Source organism: Limulus polyphemus, unplaced genomic scaffold, assembly GCF_000517525.1.
Source record: "Limulus polyphemus unplaced genomic scaffold, Limulus_polyphemus-2.1.2 Scaffold1932, whole genome shotgun sequence".
In the NCBI taxonomy this organism is placed as follows: domain Eukaryota; kingdom Metazoa; phylum Arthropoda; class Merostomata; order Xiphosura; family Limulidae; genus Limulus; species Limulus polyphemus.
In genome coordinates this window covers 47,248-60,144 of record NW_013667542.1, presented here as the reverse complement: position 1 = coordinate 60,144, position 12,897 = coordinate 47,248, and the positions used below count along the sequence as shown (strand labels likewise).

Sequence of the window (12,897 nt, the reverse complement as noted above, 5' to 3'; positions counted from 1 at the left end):
TGATAATTGCTAGAGTTAGTGATATGGTAGAGAAAATAAAATATAAACATTTACCTTAAAAAAACTTTTGATATTCTTTTAGAAGGATCTAGAGATTATGCAAATGAAATATGAAAACTATAACATGAAGAAAAGTATTTCTATACTTACGAGGAAATCACTTTGCACTCGATTTGTTAGAGTTTGAGTGCAAGTAACTACAATAGATAAATAACATATTTTAGTAAAAACACTAAATTCAAATAATGACATTCTTTGTGTAAAAGACTTATGATCTTTAACAAATTTTTACCAGTTTTGGAGAGGATACTTTAAGAAATATCAGAGTTACCACATGTATTGTTGTACCAGTGAAATTTGTGACTGGATTTCCACAAACTGTACGAGCCCACCATTGAAGGGTTAAGCCAGTTGTTCAATCATGTTGAAGTCTGAAAATGTGTAATGTTGTTTTTGTTGTCCATAATATTCGAAATACATTTTAGCTGTATGCCTCTGATAAACCTAGAACTTTTGATTTTGCAGCAATTTTTTTTTTGCTGATCAACCTTATACCACATAAACTATTTGTTATATGATTTTATCTGTTGGTACTATATATCACTTTGGTTAGTATATTACATTGAGAACTTCTTGGCATGAGAAATGCATTTAACAGGTTACTATTTTGTTTAATAAATTAATAATTTGAGACACACAAAAAGGTATAAAGACAAGTCGTGTACTTTTGACAGAAATCAAGTCAAAAAGGAATAAATTCAAAAAGTTCTGCTACAGCCACAGTAGAACTATGGAATGCTCAAGGAAGTAGTGCAAAAAATAATCATTTAAATAAGAAAATTGAACTTGTTGATCCAATGAATATTGTATAAGTTATGCCAGAATACTTTTTCTATGAAATAATGTTTTTCCATGAAGTAAAAGTTTATATAATTCTTAAAAGTGTGTATTTGTCCAATAAAAACTTGCATGCACAATTCCAACAATGATGCAAGGTCTAGATTATCTGAAGAAGAAACCATACAACTTTTTACTCAAATGTTGTAATATCTTAAAACACACTGGAAAAGAACTTTACAATTCTACATTTTTTTGTTTAACCAGTATTACATTTTTTAAGCCCAACAAATTAAAAAAAAATATTTAAATACACCATTATTCTAGTTTTTGAACAGTCTTTTCAAAACTTCTATTTATGAACTCTACAGGCTCATAAGCACATACCTATTTATGTATTTTTACTCATAAGGGAAGACTGTATTGCTCTTTTTCACTCAATTTACTGTAACAGCATGTTGAATCTTAAAACATGTATTTTCTCCCTCACAATAACATTAAAATTATAGTGCAGCATCTAACAAGTTGAAGTAATTGGAGTTAAATTATACTATAATGGTTGACTAAGTACTTTACAAAAATGAATCAATTTTAGTTCTTATGGCCACATTTTTTGACATCGGCTTCTTCTCCTATATATTCCTACTTTTTTAAAACTGAAATCATTAAAGTTCAATTCCAACACTACATTACATCACTTCTTAAATATAAAACACAGAATACAGATCACAGAAATTTAAATGAAGCATTCATTAAAATATTTATAAATATATTTTTGGCTAAAGAAAAAAATGCTTGAAATGATATAAATACAGCTTCATCTTCTACTAATATTTGTCAATGAAACACTCATCCACACTGAGTCAACATGATGCTCAATGTTTTATGATACATAATTACAGTGATTATTTAAGGGAGCAAAAGCTTTGCATTTGATAAAGAAGCTTGACAAGTATAAAAACAATACAGTAAGTTTTACAAACTTGGACGGTCAGTGACAAGCTTAAAGTTTAGCTCCTTTTTCTTATGCAAAGCTCTTCCTTGACACATACTGTTTGCTAATATTCATTCATACTGATTACTGACCAGTAACAACAGACAGTAATGCCATATTTAAAAATTATGTTGCTCAATAAAAACATCTTGTTCCAGTAAAATGGCATATAACTGATAATGCTTCTGCTTTACAATCTTTCTTCATATTAGCAAACTATCAGAGAAAGAAATTAACATACAATATTGGTCCTTCTTTGTTTTTATATATAGTTAAATGTCTTCAATAAAAGAAAAATCTAAAGTGACACTAAGTTTTAGTTATTCACTAGTGCTTAACACTACGAGTAATATTTTAAATTCTGTTGATTCAAGAAGTAACAATTTAATAAAATATCACAAATAATCCAACCTAACAGTTTACTTTAGAAGACCAAGACAAAGTTAAGATTATGAAATGGAACATAACTACTTTCACTAATGACCTGTATTCATTCTTATGCACATAATTAACTGGTTTTATAATTAAAGATTGGCCATATGTAACACTATATTATATTTTGACTAGACTTACCACTACTAAAAGTGTTAAAGATGGTTATCAAGATTCAACGCAAATCAACCCCCAAGGATGAAAAAGTTGTGTTATGATCATATATTAATGAATGTTGACTTCAATCTTAAGTTTTGACAATGTATAAGCCTGATAAGACTGTTCTAAATTCAATACTTTAAATTTAAGGATCCAGGTAAATATATAGAAACATAAATACAATGCCAAAGTTTAAATACAAAAAACACTTCAATGTTTTTGGCACTTTACAAGTAACCATCTTTCACAATACTTTCAACATTTTGACAGAAATGATCAAACTGAAATGTTTTGTAGCAAACAATATTTATTTTAAAAAGTGATATAAAGCACACTGCAAGACCCTTCACTAAATCCAGAGTTCAACACAAGCATTTTATTCTAAATTAACAATGATGATGTTTTTTTTTTTATAATCACAATTCTACAAATATCTTGCTGTACATGTCTGGTCTGCCACTCTCATGAACGATGACAATCAAGTTGTCACCTGACATAATACAAATTTCACTGTGCAATTTCACTAATTAATCAACAACAATTTAGAGTGAAGCATTATTTAGCTGTGCATTGTAAAACATAAATTTATACAAGAGATGAGTTCACAAAGTAAAATGACTTTTCCACAACCACACTTAACACAGTAAGTTGTTTTTGACAATGACTGGTATGTTAAGATTTCTCCATAAATGCCAAAAATAAAGCTGGTAAGTAGAATGAAATTAGTAAGATTTTCTATAACTCAGTCTCTGAAGTATAATAATAATTGAATTTGACTTTATATCATTCATCAAGGAACCTATCATGCACTTCTCTAATGGCTTCTTTCACTTGTAACTTTATAAAATTTTTGAGTCACATGTATATCTTCACCTCTTTTGTTGACGTCTTCGAGCCAATCTTCTGTCATTTCTAGAGTTGGCTCCAACAGAGAACAGAGCTCCACCTTGTGGTGTTCCAGGTCTTGAGCCATGGTTTCCAAAAGTGGCAACAGTTGGAATGTCTGTAGGATAGGAATATCACATAATGAAACTTTACTTATTGCTACACTTAAACAAATAAAATTTGAACAACAAAATCTTACAAAATAAATAAAATATTGAGCACAGTTAATATTACTTTGATATGGTACTTTATCAAAAAAATCAACTCCTCACTTTAGGCTTCTTAATAATTAACTCTTAATGGAATATTAATATATTGAAGCTTTAATTTTTCAGTTTTAGGCCACAGTTAAATACATTGTTATTTAATCACTACATCATTTAACTATCAGAATGACTTTTACAAAAAATACAATCCCAACAACTATTATCACATAATATTTATTCACTACAAGAAATAACAGCTTTTATCTTTCAACACTATATGCTAATTCATATTTGTTTGATAAAATTTGTAATTAAATGAACTTACCCCTAAATTTCTGGTTTGGTTTAGCAGAGAAGTTGAAAGTTGCTCCTTGTGAGACAGAAGAAAAATTAAACATTTCTGTGGACTTTAATGTATTCTTACTTCCTGGTTCATACTGAAGAGAACTAGGTATTACTTGCTGAAAGTTTGACTGACTGAATGGAGTTGACTGATGAGAACTATGGCCAAATACTTCTTCAAAACAATGTATGTTAGCTCCAAAGTATGTTTGTTGTGTGTTGTTACTTGATCCACATGAGTTTGGATTAGCTACTCCTAAAGCTAGATTCTGTCCAGGTGAGCCAGCAGAAGATTGGGAATCAATTCCAAATAATGCGCTTGAATTTTGAAATGAGGAACCTGTTTCACTATTGAATCCTCCAGTTGAAAACGAAGTTGTACCAAAGATACCTTGGACTTGGATCTGGTTGGTTTGATCAAACATTTTCTGTAATGTAGGAGTACAAGTTTTTTCATTTGTTGGGTTGTGAGAAGTATTTGGGCTTAAAAACATACTTGAATTTGTCTTTCCCAACTGACTGGAAGATTGGTTATTTGCAGAAGTGGCTGTTGATGTTCCTAATGCATACTTAGACCTTCCTACTAAAGCAGCTTCTGAAGTAGGTTGCAATGAGGGAGCGTTTGAGCCATTTCCAAACTTGAGCTGAAACCCTCCAGCTTGTGTTGTATTTGTTGAGGAAATGTTAGAAGGTATGGCAGAACCAAATATAAAACTTCCAACAGAAATAGTAGTTGCTGGTAAAGATGAGGCACATTGAAACTCTTCAGCACAACTTTTAGTTGTTGTGGTAACACTAAGTGGTACATAAGAACCAAACTGAAACCCTCCAGTAGAGTTTGTAGTTGTTGAGGTGACACTAGGAGATATAGAAGAACCAAACTGAAACCCTCCAGTAGAGTTTGTAGTTGTTGAGGTGACACTAGGAGATATAGAAGAACCAAACTGAAACTTTCCAGCAGAGGTTGTAGCTGTTGGGGTAACACTGTATGGTATAGAAGAAAACTGAAATTCTCCAGTAGATCTTCTTGTTGCTGAGATAACACTAGATGGTACAGAAGAGCTACAATGAAACCCTCCAACAAATGTTGTAGTTGTTGAGGTACCAATAGATGATACAGAAGAACCAAACTGAAACCCTCCAGTGGAGCTTGTGCTTATTGAGGTAATATTAGATGGCATAGAAGAACCAAACTGAAACCCTCCAGTGGGACTTGTACTTGCTGGGGTAACACTAGATGGTACAGAAGAACCAAACTGAAACCCTCCGGTGGGGCTTGTACTTGCTGGGGTAATATTAGATGGCACAGAAGAACCAAACTGAAACCCTCCAGTGGGACTTGTACTTACTGGGGTAACACTAGATGGTACAGAAAAACCAAACTGAAACCCTCCAGCGGGGTTTGTACTTGCTGGGGTAACACATGATGGTATAGAAGAACCAAACTGAAACCCTCCAGTGGGGTTTGTACTTGCTGGGGTAACACATGATGGTACAGAAGAACCAAACTGAAACCCCCCAGTGGAGTTTGTACTTGCTGGGGTAACACAAGATGGTACAGAAGAACCAAACTGAAACCCCCCAGAGGAGTTTGTACTTGCTGAGATAACATTAGTTGGTACAGAAGAACCAAGGTGAAATCCTCCAGAGGAGTTTGTACTTGCTGAGATAATATTAGTTGGTACAGAAGAACCAAGGTGAAATCCTCCAGTAGAGCTTGTAGTTGTTGGGGTTACACTACATAGTTCAGAAGAATCAAATTGCACATCTCCATCAGTATTTGTTATTTGTTTCAAAGAACCAAACTGATAGCTTTCAGCAGAATTTGTAACTATTCCTGTATTCATACAAAATTGGGCAGAAGAACCAAACTGAAATTCTCCTGCAAAGTCAGGAATTGTGGGTCTTGTAGTTGTGAAACTTGAAGTAACATTATTTAGTATAGACGATGACAGAACTGATGTAGTAGGATATACATTACTGTTATGCAGTTGAATAGCTCCTTTCTCAGAACTAGTAAATGCAGTTACACATATAAGTGAAGTATTCTGTGCCACTACTGAACTGGAACTAGGGGTGGAAGAACTTGTACCCACAACTGAATTAGAGTTTATCGAGTCATGAACACTAGTCACTACATCACATAGTTTCCTGTCAGCATTATGAAGAAACAAGGTCTTACTTGTTAGCATTTTAGCTTTAGTGTCTTCTGCATTACTTGACTTCTCAGTCTCCACTGAAGGAACATTTTCACTATCATTTATGGCTAACGTAACATCAATGGGCATATGAGTTTTGGACTGCATGGAGAGTCTACTTGAAGTGAATGAATCCAGTGATAAAGAAAAAGGCAATGAAGATGTGTTGAGAGATACTTGTACTGAACTATCCAAGGACTTCACCTTTGGGTCTTGTGTAGCTGTAATTAAAACTTTGTCTTCAAACAAATGTTTAAAAGGTATGAAAATAACTCTCACAAAAATATCTATAAAACCTTGAATTTAGTATAATTAACTACATACACATAATAACTTCAATTTTTTTTTGTATAGATTTCCAGCTTTGTAAAAGTTATTATATTTAGCTTTTAAATATGTGCTTAAACTGCTGTTTATTGCAACACAGTCAGACCAGATACTGTGAAAAATATCAATCTGTGCAATGAACATTACATAAACAATCTATAAAAATAACTAAATTAAAATTATATATATTAATCCCATCTGCCCGGGTATCATTTGCTGCAAGTCACGAGATTTTAGTGACTTACATTCAATATTTTATTAATTTACTTTTTATTTATGTTATACCAATTAATATAACATACAATCTTACTAATAATCCATATTTTAATAGCATATAAGTTTTAAGTTCTTAATTTTATAAGGCAATATTTTAAAAAATCCTGAATTTCCCCCAGTGTGAGAAAGGTGACACATTTTCTGTAGGCATCCCCTCTTCTCTATTTTATTCACCACCCCTCCAATAAGTATGAAATTTAACATAAATTACTCACTATAAAATCGTCATTGCTCAGACAAACCATAATTTTTATAGCTTTCAATTTTGTATGGTGACAAAGCCTTCAAATAGAAAATCAGACCCCTCTTACCACACTCACCTGTCACATCCTCTCTTTCAGGATTTGTTAATAGTTCTCTGTTATGTTCAATATGATACTATTTATTACCAGTAGCAAGCCAAGGTTTTCATCTATCAAATGACATATTATATTACATTGTGTTCTGAACAGAGAATTGTCAATTTCTCTTTCAGTATAAGCTTCGTTCCCACTGGAAAGTTAATGACTAGCTTGGATGAATTTGTAATGGCTCTTGTCGCATAGTTAAAAAAGCCAGAAAAATTGTGATAGTTATATGAAATTGTCTGCTTTTTGGATGTTATTATTCTATGTTCTTTGGTGCATTATTTAATTAAATAAAAAAGTTATAATTTTCCTATACTGGCCTTCCACTCCCCCTATTGGAATTGCTATATTCCAACATATCTCTCATGCAAATCATCATGCGTCCCTTCCTAACCAATAGGAGCATGATAAGCTCACGTGATACATGTGACTCCTTCTACACTCCTCTACCAAACTATCACTTTGAAGTTTGGCAGAAGATGTGAGCACAAGAGAAAAGTGGGGAGGAAGGGTGGGAAGTGTGAATGGAGGTAAGTACCTATCGAAAATAAATTTTCAGTATAGGAAAATTATAACTTCCAATACGGTAATTACCTTCTCTCACAAGATTGGCTAGAATCTCACATTGAGGAGGAGGAGGGACTGATGAGAGGGAATGACAGAAGTACCACCCAAAAGCATCTGAAGAAACCCTGAAAATGAGAGATACAGATCTGAAGAGGGGAACCACACCACTTCTGAGCCAGGTATACTCTTTGTCCATGTGTGGAATGTGTAAGATATAAAGGTGGAAAATGAGAGGAGTACATCTGAGTGGAAGAGAATGTGGTAGGAAAGTGATTCTAATCAGAGAGAGATATTGTAACTCAATCCCACAAATGGGTAAACAAGGATGCACCCCTGGGTGTAGAGTGGCTTGGATGTGGTGAACCATACTCAGTAAGTCAACTACATCCAAAACCTCCTTGCAGGGTACCACCATCTGAATGAGGGTAGGATGAGGATCATACCGTCTTCACCTCAAACCCAAGAACCATGGATTAAGACCCACGCAGATTCCTGGGTATGGCACGAGAATAGCTCTGAGCTATCAAACTGGGAAATTAACACCTAGTATCAAGAGGATGTCTATCGCATGCAATCAACTCCCCCAACCGCAGTACATGCTGGGACCATCCAATGGCAATAACATTCCATAAGAAGAGAATGAGGGATAGTCAAGGACAGAACCGTAACATTCCCATGTAACACCGTTTTGACCTACAACACATATGGAAAAAATAGAGGGAGAAAGATCTCGTGGAACACCCTATTTCTACAGTGAGCGTGTAAAACCATGGAAGTTAAAGCGCGAGTCAACATGGCTGTATAGTGCAGATTTACAGTTAAAGAATAACTGGTCAGGCACCACTCACCACAGAGCAGGATCCACATGATAAAAAAGTAGATAAAGGCCCCTGAAAGAAAGTATGAAGAAACACTTACCAGTAAGAGTCACACTGAAACCTGAAGAATGACCCCAGATGGTAGACGAAACCCTGATGAGGAGGAAACCGCAATATGATGGCGATAGTGGAAAATGAAAGTACTGGGAGTGGGCCACATACCGGATCACAAAATCTCCTACACTGGATGATGAAGATAAGAAGCAAGGGAAAAAGTGAGATGTTAGATCTGATGGGAGTACACCTGGAACAAAGTCTGGGAGGAAGAAGATAGGGAAAAATAGACTAATCGAACCTAAAGGGGGTACCAATTGGTATGGGTAGAAGGGATGATGAAGATAAGAAGCAAGGGAAAAAGTGAGATGTTAGATCTGATGGGAGTACACCTGGAACAAAGTCTGGGAGGAAGAAGATAGGGAAAAATAGACTAATCGAACCTAAAGGGGGTACCAATTGGTATGGGTAGAAGAGGAAAGATCACAAAGGGAGGAGGAGTGCCACAGGATAAAGAGTCGGGAACATGTACCCTGGAAGTTAGCAGTACAGTCTATATAACAACAAAGAACCTTGACTGGACACAGAAGCCTATCCAGATCCAGTCGTAAGTTAAGATGGGAAATAATAGAAAAGGAGAGACCACCCTCCTGAGCTGCCGAGGTCCTCGGGAAAAAGGAATGATCCAGATGAAGGAGAAGATAGGTAGGGCAATAAAGGGTACATGAATTGTCAATGGCAAACAAATCTGACCTTTGATGTCCACAGGCTAAGAGAACAATGAAATATGTTTTAAGGGAAAGATGATACATAGAATATAAGGAAAGTGGTTCATATGGAGGTAAAGTAAGGGAATGTAGAATCACATTAATGTCCCAATCCAGACACCTGGGAGGGCAATGGATCTGGAAGAAGCGCATAAGTATGGTAAGAACAGGGGAAGTAAAAACTCTTAGTATCAGGAAGAACGAAAGTTATTGGATAAGGTCGCCCGATATCCAAAAAGTGTCAGGTGAGAAATTCCACCACATAAGCCATGGCAGGCTTGTCAGTGGGAACCCCCCTGGTAGTAGATCAACTGCGGAATATCTTCCACTCGCGTTGGTACACAACCATGGAAGATGGACAGGTGGAACTAACTAACAAGGAAGTGACTCGATGTGTGAAACAAGGCTGTCTTACTAAAGACTGGACATAAGCCAGGCATGATGACGCAGGTTATAAAGGTTGGGATGTAGGATATGTGATCAAGATTGAGGAAGAAGGGAGGGCAAAAGTGGAAGTGGGATGGGGGAGAGGAGCAGTCGTTGTAATATTGGAAACCAAGGCTGAGCTGACCAACAGGGAGCAATCAGTAGGACTTGACAAGAAGAATCACCTGATGAAGTAATCGGATGGTTGGGTACACATAAAGATACTTGTGTGACCAATCCAGGCTGAAGCAATCAACTGCCAGAGTCTGTAGATGACATACAGGCAACCAAAAGATAGGGTGATAACTTGGTGTTAAGGCCTGTAACAAAGGCATCCATGTGGGGAGAACCCCAGCAATGGCAAAGATCCCCGAAAACATGGGGATCTAATGCCCACTCTGTGGGATATATCTAGTCAGGGTGTGAAAGCATCTGGCACATGACATGCAATAAGGCGAATGTGATGTGCATAGGCCCAGTATAATAGATCCAACGTCCAAACCAAAAACACAGATCTCTGGACCGGGCACCTCCTTAGTGGTTGATATGTGCCACCACCTTGGAATTATCTGAATGAACCATCACCAGACAATGATGGGCAAAAAGAAGGAAGTAATGCAACACCTGATGTATGACTAGAAGTTCAAGAACATTGATATGCAAAGCACTTTCATCTGCAGATCAATGGCCAAAAGCTCTCTGGTGATTGACCCATGTCCCCAACTCTGAAGGAATACATTCGTGACAATATGTAGAGCCGGACATGGGGGAGGAAGAGCACACCTTCCCATATATGGGTTTTGTCCAGCCACCAATGCAGATCATCTTGCAAGGAAGGAGGAAGGGAAATGGGGGTGGAAAGAGGATCCCAAGCAAGGTTCCATCAATCGTGAAGCACTCACTGAAGGGATCTCATATGGAAAGGCCCACTGAAGGAATCTAATATAGGCATGACCGAGAGGGATTAGTGCTGTCATGGAAGACCACAACCCCAAAAGCAATAGAACTTTGCGAGCAGTAAGTGACTGAGCCAAGAGGGTGTGGTGAACCAAAAGTTCCATTGAACGAACTTGTAAAGGAAAAAGCAGTGCTCAACTAGTGTTCATGTCAAAAAAGATCCCCAAATGGACAAGATGTTGAGTGGATCTGAAGAAGGACTTCTCCAATTTGATCAACCAGCCATCTGAGCCACCACAGAAAGCAGCTGCCGAGTATGATTGGCCGATTCCTGTTCAGAATAAGCCAGTCGTCCATATAATAATGAAATCACAGCCCCAGAGCATGGAAATGATGTGCAAAAGCTATTCGACAAAATATATAAGGCACCGAGGCAAGTCCAAAGGGGAGGACCCAAAATTAGTATACCAACCCGAGATGGACAAACCGAAAATAAGGACAAGACTGAAGTGATATCGGTATATGTAGGTAAGTGTTGCAGACATACATTTTTTTATCCACAACCCTGGGGAGAACGCCCATCTCAGGGTGAGAAAAGACTCCACTTGGGTAGTGATATGAAACTATCAAGGCAAGATAAATCAGTTACCGACTGCTAATCCCTGGTTTTCTAGGGGACAATGAAAAGGCAGGAATAAAAACCTCTGGAAGGGTAGGGAACACGTTCAATTGCCTGCTGCAAGAGCAATTCCTGCACTGCTTCTGACAGACGCTGGCTTGTCAAGGGATCTTGAGGAGGAGAGAAAGAAACAGGGAAAAGAGAAACCGGAGGTGGGGAAAGAAACTGGACAATGAATCCTTCTGATTGTTGATGAAGGGATGCCAGCAATAAAAAAAACAGCCAAGCCTCCTCTGGACCCGAACCCACTGGCTAGCACTGGTACTGTGGATGACGGGGGGCGGCAGGGGGGGGGGGAGTAGAAGGAACGGGGAAGGGCTAGGAAGGGGAAGGACGGGAATTGTAGGCATATGAGGCTCTGACTGAGACAAACGGTCTACTATATACATAAGGGTGGATTGTTGGTGGACTGATGTCACCTGAGGCTTTATAGTTTTCGAGACTGTATCAAAGATGTAATGTCTCAGAAATGGTGCCACACATAAATCCCCGAGATATGTTGAGGATAAACGGACCTGATCCAAAACAGCACCATGCCTTATAAGGTCCCAAGAACAAAGAAACCACATATGTACCACCAGTTCCAAAGACGATATGCGGGCTAAAGTGGAGGAGAAAAGGGCAAGGGTATCTGCAGAAAACCCAAGAAAGATACCATAAGAGGTAGGTAAGGAACGGCAAACTCTGGAGGCAGAAGAAGACGACCAAAGTCCTTGTCAGCCTACACAGGCTCAGGAGGAGCCTGGGCCATGTCTGGGGACAAAGGTTGGCCCATGTAACATTCGATCTCTCGACATATAAAAGCAAATAAATCCACAGTCATGTTACCCACACCTGAGGTTTGAGAAAAAATGCTGGTCACTGGTGTAACCCTTGAAGTACTAACATTAACTTCAGAATTCATTGTATAGAAAAGATTCACCAAATTCGATTGCAGAAATAAAGCGACTAGAATTAACTGATAAATACTAATATAGGAATTGGGTTGGATGAAAGCAAATTAAGTCGAAAAATAACCTCTACACAAGGGAAGCATTAAGCACACAAAATAGCATGTCCAAATTCAAATGCTGCCAAACAAGATGTGATAGTTCAGTAGAGGAGTGTAGAGGGAGTTACATGCGTCATGTTAGCATACGATGCTCCTCTTGGTTAGGAGGTGACGAATGATGATTTGCACAAGACACATGTTGGAATATAGCAATTCCAATAGGAGGAGGGAAGCGAAAGGCTTGTGGTATGTGTAAAGAAAAAGTTTGCATATAGAGGACAGCACTGAACGAGAATGGCTAATCTTGTGAGAGGAGGTAAGTACCATATAAGAACTATTTAGTACATTACTACCATTAGTATAAAAAAGTAGGGTTAAGTGTCACCAACAGTCAACAGCAAAAAAGAAGGTGACTTTATTTCTTGTTTTTCATATTTATTATTATAAAAATAACTAAAATGTAAGAATATGGATCTCTTTAGGTTAGATTAGGTAAAATAAATAATAATAATAATATAATAAAAATGTTTCATGAGGCATGCACATGATCAGCTCGTGGATAACATAATTTGATGGCGTAACGTGAGCTCCACGTTTCCCAAGTGATTTACAACTTATAATGACGTGAATAGTAGTCAGACACGGTTCAAAGGGCAATAAAACAATAAAATTTAATTATAAATAGATGTATATTG

At 37.0% G+C, this 12,897-nt stretch overlaps 1 protein-coding gene across 2 annotated transcripts in view; it reads right to left on the bottom strand.

Annotated features, from left to right (window-relative positions):
• Positions 1-1,435: 1,435 nt before the first annotated feature.
• LOC106465403 (putative GPI-anchored protein pfl2) overlaps positions 1,436-12,897 on the bottom strand; it is a 53,186-nt gene continuing 41,724 nt past the window's right edge. For both annotated transcript variants that reach the window (XM_022393299.1, XM_022393300.1), the window contains exons 9-10: positions 3,839-6,274; positions 1,436-3,425 (exon numbers count right to left, since the gene is read on the bottom strand). In XM_022393299.1, coding sequence (XP_022249007.1) covers positions 3,292-3,425; positions 3,839-6,274 — 2,570 coding nt within the window. In that variant the 3' untranslated portion in view covers positions 1,436-3,291. The remainder of the gene's footprint in view (positions 3,426-3,838; positions 6,275-12,897) is intronic.